This window comes from Musca autumnalis, unplaced genomic scaffold (assembly GCF_047663935.1).
Source record: "Musca autumnalis isolate F117 unplaced genomic scaffold, ASM4766393v1 scaffold_2, whole genome shotgun sequence".
Taxonomy (NCBI): domain Eukaryota; kingdom Metazoa; phylum Arthropoda; class Insecta; order Diptera; family Muscidae; genus Musca; species Musca autumnalis.
In genome coordinates, this window is record NW_027411755.1 from 11221980 (window position 1) to 11246190 (window position 24211).

Below are 24211 nucleotides of genomic sequence, written 5' to 3' on the forward strand. Positions count from 1 at the left end.
CTCGGCCTCCAAGCTATCTTTCCTATCTGTTCATTCCATTTAAATTGAGTTACGTTATTTATAATTTCGTAATTTTAATTACATATTATTCTTTTTTCATTTATTGCTTCAGCGTTTCATGTGGCGTCTATTGGACGCGTATAACAAACAAATTAAACTGCAGATCTCAATGTTGAGCAACAATGACACAAAAGGTAAGACCACCTAATGGTGATTTGAACTACTATTGTTTTTTTATTTATTTTTTCATAAATTTACACACAATGAACAACAAATGTTTTGCTATAGGAAGTGTTGTTTGAATAAAAGCAGCACCCAACACGAAATTGAAAACAAAAATACGACAACTGTATTATTAAAGTCAACATATTAGAGATTTCCTTAAAAAAACGAAAATTTTTTAAACGATTTGGTTAAATTAATTCACACTATCCTTATATGGTGGGGAACATTTTGTTTTGATTATACGAATATGGAAGAATCACAAAAAATGATGACATCAATATATAAAAGTTTCCCATGAAGATTCTCACAGGAAATAGTAGTGACAAAAATAAACAGAAGTTTCCCAAGCAAATTCTCACAGGCTACGGAAATTAGTTAATAATCCATTTCAAAAATTTTCTTTATTTAAAAAGTTAGAATTTTTTTAGTGCGTGTGAAAATATTTTCTATCTTTTAGCTAGAATTTTAAATAGGTTGCCGGATTTTACGGATGTGTTAATGCCACTCACAAATTACACATGAAACCTGTTACTCTCCAAAGTCCCAGTTGTAAAGTGGAGTTTGTAAAAAGCAGCATAAACACTTGATTTATGGTCAATCTCAGTTGTTAGACTTTTTACAATGTTAACAGTTTGGGGCCATAAGGGGCCACTGAAGCAACGACTGGTAACTGGAGGTGTTTGTTGCTGGTAACACATGTGTGTGGCATTAATAAAAACCAAAGTCATCTTCTCTTCGTCGTTGGTCTTTTATGGTGTGACAGGTTCTTGTCATGTTGCAATATTTTGCAAAACACTTGAAACTTGGAACCTGTTGGCTGGTTGGTTGGCTCCTCTTGAAGGCAACGAAAAAAAGTAAAATAGGGAAAATTATTGACGTCTGACCAACCGGCATTTTTAGTGGAAAAAAACGCATTGTTATTTTTTAATTTTAATTGGGTCACTGTGCGCAATGAGAGGTGATGGAAAGCAAGATGGACGATCCGCAACAGAAAAAACATACCACAATTGTTAGCATTTAACCAGGAAAAGTAATCGAACACCTGCTGATTTTTTTTTTGCAATAACGATAATAAAAGTGAAATTATTTTGTGGTAGGAAAAGAAATTGAAAGCAATATTGCGAAGACAAAAAATTGCCAAAATATTGGTTGTTAAAATCCTGAATAATTTTTGCCTTTATTTTAATGCTTCGGTTAATTATATTTATATATCGTGCTGGGTTCTTAATGTCTTCTTTTGATAAATATATTATGTTAAATAAATTAAAATTTCAGATTTTAATGATATTGACTAGTTAATGGAGGTCATTTCATATTAATTATTAGTCATGAAATAAAATATATGAGGTCAGACGCTAATTTGCAAGGAAAATGTTTTACTGGCTCAGCACCTCCTAAGAAAATCGTTTTCAATATCGTTTAAGACCATTGCAGAGATGGATGAAAGGTCGTTTAAGACTATCTGAGCTTTGTCAACTGCATTTTAAAGAATTTGCTGGTATATAAAGAATATTGGCTTAAAGTCCTTTTACGAAGGTTTGAAAAATTGTATAAATTTATTTTCTGAAAAGTTCCACTAACACCAAAGAACAACATAAATTAGAATATCAACAGACGCCATCTGACGGAGAAGACACTTAGCAAAGACCCTCACCATTCTTACGAATTTTTGTAAACAAATATCGAGTTTTGGCACTATGCGCTCACGATTTGGCGTAAAAGCAATAAATAATAAATATCGAGTTTAATATCTAAAGCCGAAAACAAAAATAAATCGGATTATCATCAAACGCCACCTAGTGGAGAATGTACTTAGCAAGGACACTCACCACGTTAAGTAAGTAAATCTTCTAAGTGACTTTAGGTGGCACGCTGGTTGATATCCATTTCCAATTTATATATGTATACTATGACTATAACTGCTTCATAGCAAACAGTGTTTTATTGTTATAAAGACAGGGAATGTCTTGGCGAGGGTTTATGGTGAGATATATGCAGTTAAACTGGGATCTATTATATATTACACAGTCCACTTAAAGAGAAACATGCTTCTAAAATGTCAGACGATATTTTCAATTGGCACATGTGGTTTGCCTGAGGTTGATTACGGCATGTAGTTTAGGTTGCGTACTGATAAGCATGTGTAGTGTGTTAGATGAAATGTGACATAGCTATGAATTAGTGCGACCTTTCTAAAAGGGTTTTGGCAGGGTACTTCACACTCAAAAGTGCAATACAATACAGTCTGGAGATTGTCTTAAAGGAAAAGAATAGTCAATCATGCTACGTATGAATGAGACGAGGATTAAACAGAGATACTTCTTGGTCTCATCAACTGGGCGATTGAAGAAAAAGCTCAAAACTTGAATCAATAGAGATTATTCGATCTGCACTACAAGCATTCACTAAGTAGAAGCGTTTTGTATTTCAAATATATAGATGACCGTTTACATTGTTCCTTCGAGTCGAATCAGCAGCCGAAACCAAGAACTCTGGAAAGATCACCCAAAAAGGAACAGTGGTGTAATTCTTCAAACGATAACCCAAGTCTGGAGATTGCCTTAAGGCAAAAGAATAGTCAATCATGCTACGTAGGAAAGATACGAGGATTAAACGGAGATTCTTCTTGATCTAATCAACAGGACGACTGAAGAAAAAGCTCAAAATTTAACTGAATAAGGAGATTATTGGATCTGTAAGAAGAAGCTATATTGGAGTCCTACAAACCACCGTGGTGCAATGGTATGTACACCCGCCTTGGACTCAGAAGGTCTGTGGTTCCATATCCAGGCCAAGCAACATCAAATTTCCAAAGGTGGCAAAATACTCCTCATCAACTGGGCGACTGAAGAAAAAGCTCAAAATCTGAATAGGGAGATTATTCGATCTGTAAGAAGATGCGGTATTGGAGTCCTACAAACCACCGTGGTACAATGGTATGTACACCCGTCTTGCACTCAGAAGGTCAGTGGTTCGATTTCCAGGCCAAGCAATATCAAATTTTCAACGATGGCAAAATTCCTCTCAGTAATGTTGGTGACATTTCCTGAGTGTTTATGCCATGTAAAACTCTTCTACATGTGGTGTCTTAAGATACGACTGTCGGACTCGGTGATGAACAGTAGGTCCCATACCATTGAGCTAATATGAATCGGGGTGCACTTAATGATATGAGAGAAGTCTCCCTTGTCCCTTCAGGGATGTTTGTGGAACAATTACTATTACAAACTATCTCTCAATTCTGGAGATTGAGGAAAATATTTCTAAATTAAAATATAAATGGAATATACACTCAGAAGAGCAGCATATTTACTTTATTATCCATCACAGATAATACCTACTTTCATGCCGGCTTTCGCTCTGATGTGTGCATTTATTTATTTCCATTTGGGCAATTCTTTTTTCAAAGTAGGTAGCGACGCGAAACTTCAATCAATACTTTATAAAATTTTCTCTATAAGCCCCCTATATTCCTTTGTGTTGGTAAAGATGTTCGCATTTCTTGTCGATACAAACCTTCTAATATAAACAACCTATCCCACTAAAATTCGCTTGCATTGTCTGTCGATACGGTTGTTCATTCGATAAGGTTTGTGTCTATGCGAACATCTTTACCTGTAGTCACCCTGTCAAATAATCTAATTTAGATTAAATTAAGTAGTTCTCAAGGATGTTTTTTTTTTTAAATAAAAATACGAATCAAATAGACAATTAAATCAGCACAATGTTTATTTTATTCTTAACCACCGATAATTACTATCTTCACCCCGCATCTCCCTCTGACACAGGCATTTGTTTTTTCTCCTCTTGGGGAACATTTTTCGAAGTAGGTAGTGAACCAGGATAACACGAAACCTCATTAACTTATTTCGAAAAATTCCGTTAGATGGAGCTTCTCTCTGCTCTCGGTAAATATGTTCCCATTCATTCTTAATACAACCTAATATTTATCGCATGGCACAATAATACAGGAACAACGGCAAAAACAGCTGATTATCACATTAGTTGTCAATAGTGCATTATAATGAATAAAATTACATACAAAAGGTAAACAAGCAATTCACAGTAATGTGTCATTTTGACGTTTGGTTGAAGTTCGTTCTTATCATCTGTCGAGAAGTTCTTTCGTACGATAAGGTCGGTGTCGTGGCTGTATGCTAAAACCTTTACCTTCAAACGAAATAATTATTCAGTGGAGTTTGCCGCTACTTACTTTCATATTATATGTTAGCTTGCTTAGCGAGGACTTTAGGTAGCCAATCACCTTTTCTTGGGAGTGAAACTATATTGCCATTGCGATAATAGGTAATGATCCAAACTAGAATCGATCACAAAATAATGAATTTGATTTTCTTTAGGCCTTATTAATTTATGTTTCCTTTTTCATCCTGTTTAAGACCAATAGATCTTCATTCTCAGTTACAGAAATACACAATTTCGTTTTGATATGGACATTTACATTTGATCGAAAATTTCCGCTATAAGCCTCCTATGGTGTTTTGTGTTGCTAAAGATGTTCATGTTTATTGTAGACACAAACCTTCTATCAGATAGCAGTAACAGCCTTATCTCATTAGAGTTCTTTTTTATCGTCTGTCGATATGGCTGTTCAGTAGATATAAGGTTTTTGTCTCGCATAAATGGTATCGTTTTCATCTACCGAGGCAAGAATTGTTCACTGAATTTTTATAGCAACCCAAATGCCCTTTAAGAAGCCATCCATGTTGAGGATGTAGAATCCAAAATGAAACTCCATGCTGCTTATGAAGGAAATGAAAGCCTTGAAGCGATAGTTGAGCGTTCAGTTTGAAATGAAATTCGAGACCTCAAATTTTAGATTGTAGAATCCAAAATTAAACTTCGTGTTATCCACAACATTCACGCAAAGCCGTTGTAGTGCTAAGGTAGAAAATGAAAGGTGAGATCGGAGCAATAGGACTTCATACAAAAATTAAAAAGAAGATGACTGCAAGCTTGTCACGAATCTAAACGAGCAAGTCAAGAATACTCCGCGTAAGGCTGAGGTAACCAAGGAAGAATTACTAAGAGACGATAACTTCGAAATTAAAATAAGCGCTCAGTTTTAAATTATTCCAGACCTCCAGGTTAAGGATTTAGAATGGCCATTGGCAATCAAGTGCAGGAGTCAAGGCCATGATGAAAAAGAAGATGACTGCAAGCTTGTCACGAATCTAAAGGAGCACGTCAAGAATACTCTGCGTAAGGCTGAGGTAACCAAGGAAGAATTACTAACTAAAAGACGATAACCTTGAAATGCAAATAAGGGCTCAGTTTGAAATTATTCGAGACCTCCAGATTAAGGATATAGAGTGGCATTGGCAGTCAAGTGCAGGAGTCAACGCCATGATGTTTCGTTTTGGATTCCACATCCTTAAGCTGGAGTTCTCAAATCAAATCAAACTGAGCGGTCGCTTTAGTTTCTATTCTAATGTTGACATCTTTAGCTTTGTTCAGGTCAATTAGGAGTTTGAACACAGTGAGAGTATTGAACGCAAAACCGCGTTAGCGTTTACAAAAAAATTAAAGTTGAGATCAAGGCAATGAAAGTCGCTATGATTGCATACAAAAATTAAAAAGATCATGACTTCAAACATGACACGTTGAAGAACCACTAGTGGCCAACCAAAAGACAGAACGCGAGGTCAAGGCTGTGAAGGCAGAAATAATGGAATTAAATAAAAATTTGGCTACCTCAGAGAGATACAGAGAGCGTCTTTCAGCTGAAGCGGAACGTAATATATTGACTGTAAAGCTAGTGGCCGATGAGGATGCAGCATTTAAGGTTAAGATATTGGAGGCTAGTCTAGGATAGTTCTAAAAGAAAACGAAGAACCAAAAATGAAGGAAATAGCCCATTGTGATTTTAGCGCACATGTGTGATGCATACTATTAGGGGTTGCGTTACAAATATTTAGTAATTTACTACAAACAGCTGTTGGTTTCAATTAATCCGATTTTGTGCCTATTTATAAAGAATTCTAATGTATATTTGTATACAATTTGTATTTATAATCTTACATTGTATGAAAATTCATGTACTCAAAATAAATTTAAACAAAATCAAAGAAAGAAATGTGCTTCATTTGATAAGAGACAAAAAATAAACATGAACATTCCGCCCAAAATGCAATTTATTAGTACCATATCTGTTGTATGAGCCAACATTCTATAATAAAATGTATGAAATAAATTTTAATTATGATTGTGATATTTTTCGATTTTGCCAAAAAAAAAATATTGATATTCATTCTTATAAATTGGCGGCCTTTTGTGGGGGATAATGGAAATGGCAAGGCACAATGCGCAATAAGCTAATTTTGGAATAAAAAGACCGCGACCGTCTGAATGAAAGACCAACAGATGAGAAAAACAACACCACAAGGGGTAAAGAATTTGCCACCTCCAATAAAAATAATAAAACAAAATGCATTTTGGTTGGATCTTCTACGATTTGTAAGGGGTGACTGCAGAGAGGTGAATCAGAGGAGTGTAAATAAATTCTTTTAATTCCCCTTTATTTTGTTTTCTATTTAATTTCCTTCTCTATTTATTGCGGGGTTTACACTTTCTATTCTATTAAAAAATGTCTTATACACAGAAATTTGTTTACTCATGATTATTATTTTTACACACATTTCGAATATTTTTGCACATTTGGCAAAAGAACAAAACCAGCAAGAAATCTAAAATTAAAGGAAAATGCATCAACATCATGATCGTCATCCTCAGCGTCATTAACATCATTACGAAAAATGACCAGTGTCACCAGCATCATGGCGACATTATAAAGTCATGAAATGACAATTGCCAAATTAGTCACTCAATTTTCGGTGAGTGTTGTTTCTGTTCATGAGTAAAGTGTGTAAAATTAAGATTAATATCAGCATAATTGAGAAATATTATATACAAAACCAATAGAACAGCCAACCATGTTTTTGTGTGTGGTCTAACTAATGGAGCGAGTCATCATGTGGTAAAATAATCTATAAAATTAGAATTTATTTTGTGGAATGTCTTCATAGATAACATAAAACATCTAATTAGTTATAGTATTATTATTAATTATATTTTTCTATGTTGTTTATTTTTAGAAATTTTGGCAAACTTTTCCAGCCAATGTCCCAAAATAAATTATTTTTTTTTTTTTGGTGTGTGGTTTTGACAGAAAAATCCAAGGAAAATTTTATTGTTGAACGAACAAAATACATTTTTATCTGAAAATAAGTTATATATTCTATTCTATAAAATGTCATTACTCTCTTAAATTAAATCAAGAAGAAACAACCAGCTAATTCATCAGTCTGTACAAATTACTTTGTAAATCCGGCACTTAGATAGGAACAAAATCTAAACTGGCATTGACGAAATTGAGGACAATGAATTTTAAACTCCTAACTGACTGGAACATAGCTAAAGATGTCAACATTAGCCTTGAAGCTAAAGTGAACGCTCACTTTGAAGTGATTCAAGACCTCCACTTTAACGACGTCGAATCCAAAATGAAACTTCTGTGCGTTGTGAGGAGGAACTTCAATGCGATTTGGATAGTAAGACATGGAAAGCGAAGCCACGGCAAAGAAAGGCGCCATGTTTGCATACAAAAATTGAAAAGGAGATGACTTCAGATCTAAATCTAAACAAGTCAAGAATGCTCATGAAACCAAGATAGCCAAGGAAGAATTACTAGCGGCGAACCAAAAGGCAGAACTGAGATCAAGGCTATGTAAATAGAAAAATGGAATTAAATATAGATGTGCTTTAGAAAACTAAGGTAGCCAAGGAAGAAATACTAGCGTCTAACCAAAAACGCAGAACGCGAGGCTCGCTTCTTCCAACTGAAATGGAAGGTGAATTGGACTCCAAGCAAAGCCGCGCTATCAGTTATGAAGAAAATGAAAGGTGAAATCAAGGCAATGGAAGATTGAAAAGAAGATGACTTCAAGCTTGACACGATTCCAAACGAGGAAGTTAAGAATGTTCAGTGTGGGGCTGTGGAGTGGAGGAACTTCAATGCGAATTGGATAGTAAGACAATGGAAAGCGAAGCGTCGTCTATTAAAGGCGCCATGTTTGCATACAAAAATTGAAAAGAAGATGACCTCAGATCTAAATCTAAACGAGTAAGTCAAGAATGCTCAGCGTGTTGCTGATGAAACCAAGAGAGTCAAGGAAGAATTACTAGCGGCGAACCAAAAGGCAGAACCCGAGATCAAGACTATGTAAATAGAATAATGGAATTAAATATAGATGTGCTTTAGGAAACCGAGGTAGCTAAGGAAGAATTACTAGCGTCTAACCTTTCAGCTGAAACGGAACGTGAATTGGCCACCAAGCAAAGCCGCGCTATCAGTTATGCAGAAAATGAAAGGTGAAATCAAGGCAATGGAACGTTGAAAAGAAGATGACTTCAAGCTTGCCACGATTCTAAACGAGGAAGTTAAGAATGTTCAGCGTGGAGCTGTGGAGTGGAGAAACTTCAATGAGAATTTGATAGTAAGACAATGGAAAGCGAAGCGGCGTCTATTAAAGGCGCCATGTTTGCATACAAAAATTTAAAAGAAGATGACCTCAGATCTAAATCTAAACGAGTAATTCAAGAATGCTCAGCGTGTTGCTGATGAAACCAAGATAGCCAAGGAAGAAGTGATATCTGGTGTTCCCCAAGGCAGTCACCTTGGACCATTGTTATTTTTACTCTTTATAAATGATATACCTAGGAGTGTTTCGTACGCTAAATGTTTGCTTTACGCAGATGATTTAAAACTTTTCTACGAAGTCTGTTCTTATACAGATTGTTTAAATTTTCAGCATGATATCAACAGCATGTTAAGTTGGTGCCATGTTAATCAACTTATGTTAAATTTTTCCAAGTGTAAAGTAATGACTTACACTCGTAAAAACTTTCCAATTGTATTTAACTATTCCTACAACTCTGGTACCGATTTTACTCGAGTAAATTTAATTCAAGACTTGGGTGTATTTTTCGATCCAATTCTCTCCTTTAAGCATCATATGGAGTATATTGTTTCGAAATCTAATTCCCAATTTGGTTTCCTTAAACGGAACTCTAAGGAGTTCTCAACAAATACACTAAAGATACTTTTTGAGAGTCTGGTTAGACCTCATATTGAATATTTATCCATAATTTGGGATCCTTATTACAATGAAGGAATAAACAGAATTGAAAGAATTCAGAAACGTTTCACAAGATTTGCTTTAAGAACTACTTATAACATTGATAATATGCCTCACTATATTGAACGATGCCGAATCCTTGGTATTCAGCAACTATATCAAAGGAGGAAGCTGCAAGGTATTGTTTTTATAAAAGATCTCTTTGATTCAAATATTGATTGCTCTGAGCTTTTGTCTTTGTTACCCTTGCACGTTCCAAATCGATTTTTAAGAGAACATAAATTATTTAATATATCTTTTCATAGAACTAATTATGGGAAGAATGAGCCGTTAACACGATGTCTTTGTTTATTTAACTCCATTGCAAACCATATAGATTACCACATAGAACGTCATGTTTTCAAGAGATTAGTTAGATCTTTGCTTGAAAATGAACCTTAACTATACATCTAATGTTTGCCAATTTATTAAAATTCTAGTTTTTAAGTCATTCCAATGTAATCTGTGAGAGCATAGCTCGGTAGATGAAATAAATAAATAAATAAATAAATAAATAAATAAGAATTACTAGCGACTAACCAAATGGCAGAACTCAAGGTCAAAGGTTTGAAGATAGAATAATGGAATTAAATATAGATGTGGTTTAGAAAACCAAGGTAGTCAAGGAAGAAATACTAGCGTCTAACCAAAAATGCAGAACGCGAGGCGCGCTTCTTTCAGCTGAAGCGGAACGTGAACGTCAATTGGACACCAAAGAAAGCCGCGCTATCAGTTATGGAGAAAATGAAAGGTGAAATCAAGGCAATAAAACATTGAAAAGAAGATGACTTCAAGCTTGCCACGATTCTAAACGAGGAAGTTAAGAATGTTCAGCATGGGGCTGTGTAAACCAAGGAAGAATTACTAGCGTTAAACCAAAAATGCAGAACGCGTCAAGACAGCATACAGAAATAAAAAAGAAGAAGTTTGAAGTCTTCTTCCAAGAATCTAAGCGAGCAAATCATGAAATCTCTAAGTGTGTAAAATGAGGGCTCACTTTGAAATGATTCGAGACATCCAGGTTAAGGATGTAAGGTTCAAAATGGAACATCATGAAAGAAAATGAAAGGGAAGATCAAGGCACGGAAGTTGTCATGATTGCATACAAAAATTGAAAAGAAGATGACTTCAAGATTGCCACAAATCTGAACGAGCAAGTCCAGAATGTTGAGCGTGTGGTTGAAAAAATTAATGTGGCTACGGAAGGATTATTAGTGTCTAACAAAAAATGCACAACGCAAGGTCAAGGCTATGAATACGGAACATGAAATTAAGATTTGGCTACCTCAGAGAGAGAGAGAGAGAGAGAGCGTCTTTCAGCTGAAACGAAACTTGATGAAATGGCTACCAACGCATCTGTCTGTACAAATTGCTTTGTACACCAGCTTAGAAGCTTAACAATTTAAGGTGAGATCAAGGCAATGGAAGTCTCCTTGCTTGCATACAGATTTGGAAAAGAAGATAATTTCAAGCTTGCCACGAATCTAAACCAGTAAGTCAAGAATTTTAAGCGTTTGACTGAGGAAACCAAAATAACAAAAGAAGAATTATTAGTGGCTAATCAAAAGGCTGAAGGCAAGGTCAGGGCCATGAGGCAGAAATAATGGAATTAAATAAAGATTTGGCTACCTCAGAGAGAAACGCGCTCTTTACTCTAAATATTAAAGTCGTATGGGATGCTCGGTGCATCCCAAAGACTGTCGCAGCTAGTCTGTAGATAGATTAATAAAATTAGGCAGACGATCTCCTTAGTTTGAGTGGTTGTAAGACACAGTTTTTATTCAAGATATTTACAACTTACTTGCTAACATACAAATTATTTCTTAACCTAGACAATCTATAGTCCTTATCTCTAAATTTTTCACTGGCCAACCCAAACACAATTCATTGATCATTGAAGAATTTCCCACCCATGCGTGTGCCATCAAAAAAGTTAATAAGTGCAACAAGAAATACATGCACAATCACTAGCAATAACAGCTACCGCTTCCTGTGGGATATTTACCGCTTATCATAACATAATTTACCACTTATGATGTGTTCTCATAATGGTAATAAAATACTTATTGTCTTAGACTGCTGTTAATTCGAATGGAAGATTTATTCTTGATTATCAGAATATTCAGCGCCTCGACACAAGCAAAAAGTATGTACAAAGGGTTTTTGTACATTCTCCCGGCCGGCATAATTACAAGGTGAATAAATATAAATTTGATGCCGCAGCATCCAACAGACAGCCGCAACTCGTCTGTAAAAAAATAAGGATAGACCCGCGAGTCTTAACACCAGGAGTGGTTGTAAGTCACTGATTTATTTCAATAATATTTCGCTTAACTGTATCAATACAAAATATTTCTTAGGCTACCCTTTCATTACAATTCTTATCACTAAACTCTATGTTCTAAAAATACAAACATTTTATAATTGAAGAATTTTCCCACAATGCATGTGGCATAAAATCTTAAGTGCATAGCGCACACACAAACAACTAGCGATCCCAGCTACCACTGCATGTGGGATCTTCAACACTTATCTTAAAACACTTCCATTATCAAATTAATGGTAAATGTGATAATCTGTTCAAAGTATTTTGAACACAAGGAATAAAAAAATCTTTATCTTCTCAGTGGACTGTATCCTAACCTAATTATAAGTTCGTGAAAAAAGTTACAAAATGTATGTTTAAGAATTAAACAACAGCTGAAACGGAACGTGAGGAATTGGCCATCTGTCTGTACAAATTTATTTGCACCTCAGCTTAGAAGTTACAATTCTCACTCAAAATTAAAAACTATCTTTCTTCTTATGAATTTAATCATTGATATAATCATTACTTTCTTGACGTCAATGGCGCAACACAAATCTGCAACTTCATCTCTTGAGCTCTAAAAGTTAAAAGCTTAGCATTTGTTAACTTATATAATCACTCTTTCAAACACTTTCTCTGTGGCTTTGCATTGTTTTATTTTGTAAATTGTTTTCAAATGCATTTTATTATTATTTGCTTCAATAGTTAACACCCAATTTATCACCTATTAATTGTATTGAATTCGCAATATAATAAATTATTTAGCTTTGTAGTATTGATCGCTTTGTATACCTTATTCATACGGCGGTTGACACAAGTGTGATTTAAAACACTGTTTTTCTATTTTGAAACGTTCAATGAATTAAAACTAATCTATTTTGCATAAATCAATATGCATAGCTGTTAATAAACAAACGGTTTAGGGGTATTAGGCTACTCTATTATTATTGTTCGGAATCTTTTGTGTTTTGTTTTTCGTTTAAAATGAATCAAAATAAGTTATTTAACTTTATTGGGCTGGAAAGCTGAAGAACTTTTCTCAATAGGGAGGATATTCGGTCAGCATGAAGGAGAAGAAGTGGTGGAGTCCAACAAACTGTCACCCGAGTCTGGAGATTGCTCTTAAGGTAAAGAATAGTCAATCATGATAGGTCAGAATGAGATTGGGCTATTGTAGAGATTAATTGGGCTATTGTAAAGATTAATGAGACCCAGAGTACAAAAAGCTTTTGAGTTCGTTGAAAGTCAGCGAGTTGAAGTATCGAAGCAGTCAACAGAAAATTAAATTGCAAACAAGAAAGTGCTCAAATTGTTTACTAAGAAGATTTATTTACGGGAACCAGTAGTGCTAATATACTAATATAATAGGGAGGATATTCGGTCAGCATGATGGAGAAGAAATGGTGGAGTCCTACAAACTGTTACCCGAGTCTGGAGATTGCATTTAAGGTAAAGAATAGTCAATCATGATACGTCAGAATGAGATTGGGCTATTGTAGAGATTAATGAGACCCAGAGCACCCCGAAAAAGCTTATGAGTTCGTTGAAAGTCAGCGAGTTGTAGCATCGAAGCAGTCAACAGAAAATAAAAATGCAAACAAGAGAGTGCTCAAATTGTTTACTAAGAAGATTTATTTATTTATTTATTTCCGATATAGCCACTTCATGTCAGGAACGCAAAAATAAAAGAGATTTGGACAAATCGGCGCAATAGAGAGCAATGAATATGAAACTCCTAATTGATCTGAATAAAGCTAAATATGTCAAAATAGATTTTGCGGAGACTCCGAAAAGCAAACACTAACAAATTTGAACAAATTTTGTAATATGATTATCACAATTTGTACCTATTATTTGTTTAAAATATAACTAGTTTTTTTTACTAATTTTACAGGAAATATCGGAAATAAGATGACTTGAAGCTTGCCACGAATATAAACGAGTAAGTCAAGAATTTTAAGCGTTTGACTGAGGAAACCAAGCTAACCAAAGGAGAATTATTAGCGGCAAATCAAAAGGGTGAACGCAAGGTCAAGGCCATGAGACAGAAATAATGGAATTAAATAAAGATTTGGCTATCTCAGAGAGTTCGCGTCTTTTGGTTGAAACTGAACGTTATGAAATGCGCATTTCTTTGCACAACAGCTTAGAAGTTTAAAAATGGATGGTAGTAGAGATCGCCTTTCTAGAAGTGGATAAGAATATGACTTCAAACTAACCATGAATCTAAACGAGCAAGTCGAGAACGCTCAAGGTAGTCAAGGAAGAATTACTAGCTGCTAACCAATCTATGCGATGTTCGAGTCAAACGAAGTGTAGATATTGGATCCGATCATCACCTCGTACTAGCCGTACTACAAATGAAAGTGAATGCCTGCAAGAAAATCCACCAAACATGTCCATCTAAAAAATTCGATGTGGCTAAACTCTCTGAGCCTCATCATAAACAAACTGTAACAAATGAAATAAGTAAATTTTCGGAGGATCAATATCCGGAAACCGACGGAATCGAAGATAAGTGGAAACATATAAAAGAGAAAATTCTGTGCTTATGCGAAGAAAAAATAGGACAATATCCAAAAGAAAAACGAGAATGGATATCTATTACTACGTGGACCCTAATTGAAAAAAGGAGAAATCTAAAGAAATTAAAAAATTATGAGCCATGCCCTGCTCGGCGTGTAAAACTGGAAAAAGAATACCAACTAAAGAACAAAGAAGTGCGTAAAGCTTGTACAAAGGACAATAGGTTATTCATAGACGAACTTGCCACTTAGCTAGACGAACTTGCCGCCGCTAGTAAAAATGGCACTTAAACCGTTTATAAACTTACTAAGAAGCTTATTGGAAAGGATATTTCATCATCGGCAAATTAAGTCTAAAGATGGAACTCTCATGTCGAATACCGACGATCAACTAATAAGATGGCGAGACCACTTCATGGAAACTCTGAACAACTATCCCAATACCTCTTCTATTCTCGACTCAACAGAAATTATAGCGCCACCACCCCTCGATATAAACACCAGTTGTCCCGATGTCCTTGACATTGAAAATGCTATTAGGAAACTAAAAAATAATAAATCCAGAAAAATTAAAATGTTGCCCCGACAAAATGGCAAAAATATTCCACCCACTCATAAAAAAAATCTGGGAAGAAGAAAAACTACCAGAAGACTGGCTAGAAGGAAAAATAATTAAAATCCCAAAAAAGGAGCTCTTTCTCAGTGTAAGAACTACTGGGGAATATTACTGCTATCAATACAATCAAAAATTTTGACACAAATCCTTTTAAACAGGATAAGCTCAACAACTGAATCTTAACTTCGTAAGCAGCAGACAGGTTTTCGAGCAAATAAATCATGCGTTGATCACATAAATACACTCCGAATCATAATGGAGCAGGCAAAAGAATGGCAATCCCACATATATCTAGCCTTCATTGATTATACTACTGCTTTCGACAGTGTTTACCGTCAAAAAATTTGGAGTATTCTTAGCTCGCTTGCCATCCTAAAGAAATTGACCAATCTCATAAAAGCGCAGTACGAAGACTTTAAATGCAGAGTTCTACACAATGGTCGCCTCTCTGAACCGTTCACTCCTATGTCGGGTGTAAGACAAGGCTGCTTACTTTCACCCATTTTATTCCTGCTGGTCATCGACAAAGTCCTTACTGACACAATTAATCATAAAAATCGAAGAATTCAGTGGACTTGAGCGGAGAACCTAGAGGACCTGGACTATGCAGATGACATATGTCTTTTGTCCACAAAACACAGCGATATGCAATCAAAAATTAATGACTTAGTAACAGAGTCAGCTAAAGCAGGACTTAAGATCAATACAAGTAAAACAAAAGTAATAAACACGAAATCCATAAACCCAAACCCATTTTTTATTGGAGACGAACCGATTGAATTCGTGGAGAAATTCTGTTATGTCGGAAGTATAATTGCAATCGAAGGCGGAGCGGAAGCCGACATCGCAAGTAGAATTGGCAAAGCTAACGGAGCTTTCAATCAATTACGATGTATCTGGAACTCCTCAGTTATATGCACGAATACCAAAATAACTATGTTCAAGTCGAACGTTCTATAGTATTGATTTACGGATGTGAAACCTGGTTGACAACAATAGCATTAAGTTCGAAGCTACAGTCATTTACAAATCGATGTCTTCGATACATATTAAAATTTTGGTGGCCAAATGTCATAACTAATTCCGGTCTCTACCAAAGGTGCAGTATCGATCCATTAACAACCGTCAGAAATTGGAAGTGGATAGGGCACACGTTGAGGAAAAATAACGAAGAACTATGCCGGCAAGCAAGGAAGACCTAAAAACTCCTGGAAAAGAAGTGTTATGGAGGAGTTAGAAAGCACCGGAAAAGCATGGAGCGAAACAAAAGCATTAGCAAATGACAGAACATCCTGGAGGTTGTTTTTGTAGAGGCCCTATGCTCCTCAAGGAGTTAAACGGAAAATAAGAAGAACCAAAAGTAGAACACGTGGTCAAGGCTATGAAGACAAAAATAATGGAATTACATAAATAAAGATTTGGCTACCTCAGAGAGAAACGCGCTCTTTACAGCTGTAAATATTAGAGTCGTATGGGATGCTCGGTGCATCCAACAGACTGCCTTAGCTAGTCTGTAGATAGATAAATAAAATTAAACAGACGGTCTGCTTAGTTTGAGTGGTTGTAAGACACTGATTTTATTCAAGATATTTACAACTTACTTGCTAACATACAGTAAACAATTTTGGCCTAGAATTTAAAGTGCACTATTGAATGTACACTTTGATTATTCATTAGGTGGCCTAAAAGTATGCACCACACATTTACTTTATAGCGAACAGAGCAAGCCGAAGATTTAACAACTTCCATGCCTGCTAGAACTTCTGGTACCCCTCAAATTGTCAACTCAATGCTCAAAGAGCTTGACAAAACCACCAGACAACCAATTATGGCAATTCGTTGCAACTTTTCCCTTTCATTTGATTTATTTCTTTTCATCTAAAACTCGCTCAAATGGATGCCCTTGAACTTGAAAAAAACTAAACTAAAGACAATGAAATTCAGACATTATTTCTACACCTACAGACGCTTACTTGGCCAGCAGTCATGTAATTCTGCAGCAGTATTCCATGGTATGGTGGTTTAGGAACGTTAAAACTCTGATGTGGGCTAAATTCTGCACGAAATGTAATGTGTCTGCACCAGATTAAATACAATGAGATGGCGGCGGGACAGAACAAGAAATTAAAATAAAAAATGAACTAAAAAAAATCCACCAACATATGGAGGTGTTGTGGACATTGTCGTCTGGTGGCGAACTCGAACAAAAAAAAAGTGGTATAAGGAACCATGAGAATGCAATGAGCATATGGGGGGAACCACAAGCTTGGGAATAAAAATGAATGAATAAAAACCATGTCTGAATACGTGAGTGAGTGATTGACTGTTACAAATGTTCCATTACTAAATAGAATAGAATATGGAATAAAGTCAAAGAAGAAAACTTGACAGCAAATGAATTATGAATTTGAATAATTCGTCATATATAATGGCATTATTAGACCACTAAGATTCTAATTTCTTGCCACTAAGTTATTGTGTGTGTTTATAATGCGGAATAAAAATACTTAAAAAGGTAGCGACTTGCTGCTAATGTTGTTCGGTAATTAATTCGCATGTTATTTTGTTAAGAGGGCGTAATTGTTGAAATATGCATTTATACGACAGTTAACATGATGTCGGGGGATTTAAAAGGGCATTTAAGTTAAAATGAAGTCGAAGGAAATCTCAAGGAATCCGGAAAAATTATGGAAAGAAATATTAGATAGAGAGAAAAAGGAAAACAAACGAAGGCCTGCGAATACAACAGAGGACAGCTAAATCGATGAAAATTAAAGACAATGAACATAATACATAAGACAATGAACACATGAACACACATGACACATTTTATGAGCGCTTAGAAGAAACATATGACTGTTGTCCTGCCCATGACATTCAAATTATTCTAGGCGATTTTAATGCCAACATTCGAAAGGAAAATATCTTTGGCCCAACAGTCGGAAAATTCAGTCTCCACAGTGAAACATCTGACAATAGTATGACGCTGATAGACTTTGCAGCTGCAAAAAACATGGTAGTTAGCAGTACCAGATTTAATCATCTCGATATTCATAAGAGCACCTGGTTGTCTCCAGATCAAAGAACAAGTAATCAAATTGATCATGTTGTGATAGATGGAAGACATTCATCCAGCGTGTTGGATGTACGATCGTTCCGAGGCGCAAACATTGATTCGGACCACTATCTTGTTGCAGCAAAGGTACGCACCCGGTTAAACGGTTAGCAAAAAAAGTACGAACAGACACAACACGAAAGTTCGACATCGGTAAGCTGCAATCACAACAGATAGCCACAGCATATTCCACACAACTAGCCCAATTGCTTAATCAAAGCACTCCTCATCCCGATAACATATCAGCGCAATGGCAATGTATTGCCCACTCCATGCAAACAGCCGCAAAATCCATACTTGGATACCAGAGACCTCCACCAAGGAATCCATGGTATGATCAGGAGTGTCGTGCTGCTACCGAAGAGAAAAATGCTGCATATAGGGCTGCTTTGCAATCAGTAGCAACGCGTAGAGCACGAGAGAGATATCGGGAGAAAAGGAGAGAGGAAAAACGTCCGCAGGAAAAAGAGGGCGATGGAAAAGCGGGAGTGTGCAAACTGATGGCTTTGGTACAGGCACATTATCCTGTAGAGACCAGCAAGGTAATTTGGTAACTGATACAGATAGTGTGCTCAGGATATGAAAAGAACACTTTTCAAAACTGTTGGTACCCAATAGCAGCGAAGACGACGATGATACCACTGATCCAATCCCAGAAGATGGTATAGAATGTATACCGCCCAGCCAAGATGAGGTAAAGACAGCAATAAATCGGCTGAAGAATAATAAGGCAGCAGGAGCCGATGCCTTACTAGCCGAGCTGTTCAAAACCGTAGGCGACACACTGATAAGGTGTATTCATGAGCTAGTTAGCACTATATGGCAGGAAGAACGATTACCCGACGATTGGAACCTGAGTATCCTGTGTCCCGTCCACAAGAAAGGAGATAAGAATGTATGCTCTAACTATAGGGGCATAAGTCTACTCCCTATTGCCTACATGATCGTGTCAGGGATATTATGCGAACGACTAAAGCCTATGGTCAACGAGATAATTGGACCATACCAATGCGGCTTTAGACCTGGCCAGTCCACCATTGACCAGCTATTTACCCTGCGGCAAATCCTGGAGAAGACACAAGAGAGGCAGACCGATACCTACCACCTTTTTGTCGATTATAAAGCAGCCTTTGACAGCCCGCTGCGTTCAAAGGTATTTCAAGCCATGTCTGAATTTGGTATCCCTGCAAAGCTCATTCGGCTTTGTAGAATGACATTAACTGATACTCGATCCTCAGTGAAAATAGGAAAGAACCTCACCGAAGAGTTTTGTACCAAAAAAGAGGTTTCAGACAAGGAGACAGCCTGTCGTGTGATCTCTTCAACAATCAAACGTCAAAAGAAGTGGCACAATCTAAACCAATAGTCACATGTTACTTGCTTATGCTGATGATATAGACATCATGGGACGATCAGTAACAGAAGTAACTGATACCTTTATGAAGGTCGAAGGAGAATCTGCTAAAGTGGGTCTGGCGGTAAACGGTGAGAAGACTAAGTTGATGGTGTCGACGCGCAATGCGTCCATTGAGCTCGAACCAACTATGGAAGTTGGTTCCTATAATTTTGAGGTAGTGAAAGACTTCGGGAACTGAAAAAGGAAAAAAACGTCAAAAAAACTGTAACAAATGTCCATGTTATTATTTTTTTACACGCTCAAATTTGTCGAGTAAAAAGTTTTTAAAGAGGGCGTAATTCAGCGCCATTTTTATTTAAAGAGAAGTGCACATTTTACAACTTTTTTGTGTACGGGAAAACTTTTTTGTTCTGGAACAAAGCTATAGTTAAACGTATCAAGATGCAATGATTGCGTTGGCTAGGCCATATCATAAGAATGAGCGATGATGAACCCGCTAAAAGGCGTATGAATACATGCCACATGGCGGTGCACGCAGAATCGGCAGGCCTAAGCTTCGATGGAGCATACAAGTGGATGAAGAAATGAAAAGGTGCGGTATTCCAGAAAGCGAAGCGAAAAACAGAGGGAATTAGAGATCTTTTCTTAGTTCGGTCTATGGAACAAATGTTCTGTAATGGGCCAGCTAAGTAAGTATGTTCATTTTCATTAAAACAAAATCAACCCAGAAACAGCAAAATAAAAAAATCCCATTTGACAGGTCTCAAAATAGCTGTAAAAAAATTGTCTGCTGAATCTATGTTTGAAGACCTCCAAAGAGGAAGAAAAATAATTCATAAATGTTTAAACAATTATTTAAACACAATTTTCAGGAACTCTAGAACGCTTTCACAACACATCTAGCTGATCTCATAATGGTATTGCAAATATCTTTCCATTTCATTGTCAAGTCTATAAAACACCACAATATTAGCAAAATAAACAGCTTATCTCCCAACTTCTTGTTTGTTGCTTGTTTTCATGTCGTTTTTTTTATCAAAAAGCCAGACAAAAGCATTCCAAACCCAACTACTATTGCGTTATTAAGTCACATTCCAAAAGAATTTTATCTATTTCGTCAAACAGCTGTTGTTTATTTTGTTTTATTTTTGTTGAAAATTTAAAGAATGCAGTTCACCTGTCGTGATGATGATCAACAAGAAAGAAGGAAAAGAATATTAAAAAAGGGAGGAATATTTATAATTTTTGAATTAATTCTCTTTCGAGTTGAGCTATTTTGACCTAAGAGGTACATTGAAAAATTAGGAATCCACCGAATACCCTAGACAGACGGCAGCGTTAATTTGCATTAATAACTGTATTTAATTTTGGCCTGACAGACGACAGTTTCTGCATTTACCAAACAGCTGATTGCTGTTTTGTTGTTGTTTGCAATGTATTTTTTGTTTTCCTTGTGTCTCAGAGCATGAATATGCTCTCTCCTCCATATGAATATGGGCTCTCTTCTACGGCATTGCCATATTGAAATACCTAAATGCCTTTTAAATGCAACTCGATTTTGTGCATTAAGAATGTGGATAATGCACGAATTAATTTGAATTAAGGCAGTTAATGCAAATTAACGCTGCCGTCTGTCTGGGGTAGAAGCCCCACACATTCAACCACTATGCTACGTTTCACTGGTGGTTAGACCGATCATCAGGCATATTGAATGGTGTTTTAGTGGGTGGACGAAGGCTAAGCTTTTTATTAGGAGCTGCTAAGTCTCAAATTATCCACTTAAGCCCAGGGGACTCTGTTGTGAGGTTGAGTTTATGAAAAAGCTGAACTGGAAAGAGTTTTCCTTGCATGTAATGCATTTTTAAAATCTGACTCCATATTCCATCCTATTTTTAACGGCCATAATAATTCACAATTTTAAAAAGATAGCAAACATTTCTCTCATTTAGATAAGGTAGCTAGGCTAAGTCCATGGTCTTAACTGCTATCTTATTGCGTATATTTTGCAGGAGGCCCTAACACTATGCCATTTCATTTTATTTACAAAAATTATCTGCACAATTAAATTTATCTCTCCCTCAGCGTTGTGTTATCTTCATTTAAACATTTGTTTTAGATCATTAAATAAAATTTCACATTTCTCTTTGTGTAATTAAAAATGTTCTGATTGTTTTATTATTTATTTTCTTAAGAAATATTTCTCCCCACAAAAACAAATAATAATTTTTATTATTTAAAATAGAAAAGAAGAGGCAAGAAAGAAAAACAAACAGCCACCATAGAATCTTTTTATTTAAATAATTTTTGCTGCGCACTTACATTTCGTTGTCTCCCCCGTTTGATGATGATGTTGATGAAGATGATGCCGTTGATGGTGAAGGCGATGCCGACAAATGTATTGTCGTGGTAGTGCCATTTGTTGTAATTGTTGATGTTTTCGCCATGGGTTCCAAATTAAAGCCATTATCTTTTTGCACCATATAGGTGGGTAGCGTATCAATATAGGCATTTGCCTGATCGTTGTAGGACCCAAGCAATTCACGATATTTTGAGTACACCAAACGTTTTAGTTGAGGATTGGGTGAAGTACTGGCCACCGTTTTGAGGGGTGAAGGTGTTGTCGTGGCCGTGGCACAGTGTTGCAAAGTGGCAGCCATTTTGATTTGGGTTGATTTAAATATTTATTCACAGTTTTTGAGGTTTTTATGGAAATTATTTTTATCTTGTTAGTCTTGGAATCACTTTTTCTGAACACTTGTTAAAATCCTTTGTGGACTTTCATGTTTACTTCTTGAAAAAATTGGGATTTTTTTAATTAACTTGCAGAAATTTTTATTCTTTTTACAAATAAATTGCTTTGAGAGTTGGTTTTTGCTTTCATCTATAAGGGCATACTTTTTCATATCGCCTACTCTTTAGAGGGGACTAATAACTGTATGAGAAAAATATTCTTTACAGAGAGCAACATCTATTAGGCAACATGTTGCCAAACATCACAATTTATGTTGCTTACTTTGTGCACCCAAATTTGTATGCTTTATTTAGAATACATTAAAAGTAATTAAAGACAAAATAGTTCGGGAAAACATCAAAGTTTTCCATAGAAAATATGATGGATTTTTCCATACATGATTCTGATTCTATGTTGCCCAAAGCATTTTCAGAGTTTCTCTAAACATGTTGCACAGAGGAAGCTAACGACATTTGGAGGGTTTTTTACCTAATAAATGTTGCTGAAACATTTTTTAGCAACTTTTCCATTACACAGCTGTGAAAATTTGCAACCGTTGTAAAAAATTTTTACAAATTATCACGTAAAAAGACACAGTTTTTCTCAAGCAAAAATATAAAATAACTAAGACACCAAAGTTCTAATACCTACAAACAGCATATAGCTGGCAACATGTTGAAAGCAACATGTATGTACATATGTTGCTTACTTTCTGCCCCAACATAATAGGCTTTTAATTCTCCTGGGAAAGCAACAGCTTTTCAGCGGAGAAAGGTTTGCAGATCGCCTCAAAGTAATACATTTTTGATGCGTTCTTTCTTGGGTCGTTAAGAAGTTATGAAGACTTGGAGGCCTGTACCTTCGGTTCATGTATGACATCAGCACAAAACATTTCCTTCTCAAGTCTATGGTCTCCAAATTTAATTGTTATAAATTTCATGATTCATTTGTCAAAAATTCCATCTTAAGATAAAAGGAACACAGCCTTTCATTCTCGTCATTATTCAGGATCTTCATAGGTTTTTTCTGTTTTTAAGACAAAATCAACATCTGCTTGAGCTATCTTTGATTACAATGATACGACTGTGTGATGCTAAAGCTCTCCAAAAAACAATGCAATACAATCAGCCAGATTTTGGGCCTCCGGCAATGTTTTGAATGAACAAACAAAAACCGCGACGCCAACAGCAATGATGACCCAATAAATAAAAGAAAAACAAACAAAAAGACCCACAATTCAAAAAACCACAAAAAATTAAAACTCATTCAAAATCAATAAAAATTCATTCAAAATCCACAAATGATGATGATGCTGAGAGCAAGATTAACTGATTGAATGGAATGACAAGGCAAGAAGGGAAATTGGCAAACCCATCGATCGATTGCAAATCACTTCAAAAATTAAAATTATTTAAAAAGGAATTAAAATGGCTTGGATATGGAAAGAGCATTTTCCCAAACTGTTGGTATCCAATAGTAGCGAAATCGACGAAGATACCACAACTCCAATCCCAGAATATGGTATTGAATGTATACCGCCCATCCAAGATGAGGTAAAGACAGCAGTAAGTCGGCTGAAGAATAATAAGGCAGCAGGAGCCGATGGCTTACCAGCCGAGCTGTTTAAAATCGGAGGCGACACGCTGATAAGGTGTATCAGTTAGTTAGCTCCATCTGGCATAGAAAGCAGATAAGACCTTATGCTCTAAATATGGCGTAAGTCTTCTACCTATCGCTTACAAGATAGTGTCAGGGATATTGTGCAAACGAGTCATTTTACAAAGCCGAATGAGCTTTGCGGGGATACCAAATTCAGACATGGCTTGGAATACCTTTGAACGTAGCGGTCAGTCGAAGGCTGATTTATATTCAACAAAATGGTGGTAGGTGTCGATCTGCATCTCTTGGGTCTTCTCCAGGATTTGCCGCAGGGTAAATATCTGGTCAATGGTGGACTTGCCAGGTCTAAAACCGAATTGGTATGGTCCAATTATTTTGTTGACCATGGGCTTTAGGTGATGACTCTAACTGACACAAGATCTTCAGTTAAAATAGGAAAGAACCTCTCCGAAGAATTTCGTACCAAAAGAGGTTTCAGGCAAGGAGACAGCCTTTCGTGTGATCTTTTCAACATCCGGCG

At 36.1% G+C, this 24211-nt stretch overlaps 1 protein-coding gene and 1 long non-coding RNA gene across 20 annotated transcripts in view; one reads left to right on the forward strand and one right to left on the reverse strand.

The window, feature by feature from the left end:
• The window catches only part of LOC141393634 (uncharacterized), a 127407-nt gene that overhangs the window by 47171 nt on the left and 56025 nt on the right, over positions 1-24211 (reverse strand). For 5 of the 19 annotated variants that reach the window (XR_012410147.1, XM_073966943.1, XM_073966942.1 and 2 more), the window contains exon 2: positions 21660-22130. The exons of 10 other annotated variants lie outside the window; for them this stretch is intronic. Coding sequence is in view for 7 of the 9 variants with exons in the window: in XM_073966943.1 (XP_073823044.1) it covers positions 21660-21997 (338 nt within the window). In the remaining 2 variants the exon portion in view is untranslated. The remainder of the gene's footprint in view (positions 1-21659; positions 22131-24211) is intronic. 4 more of the 19 variants (XR_012410148.1, XM_073966944.1, XM_073966931.1 and 1 more) reach the window with 1 other exon arrangement.
• LOC141393635 (uncharacterized) lies at positions 12753-17414 on the forward strand. Its single transcript, XR_012410149.1, has 2 exons — positions 12753-12854; positions 13622-17414. It is a non-coding gene; the product is annotated as an uncharacterized lncRNA (long non-coding RNA).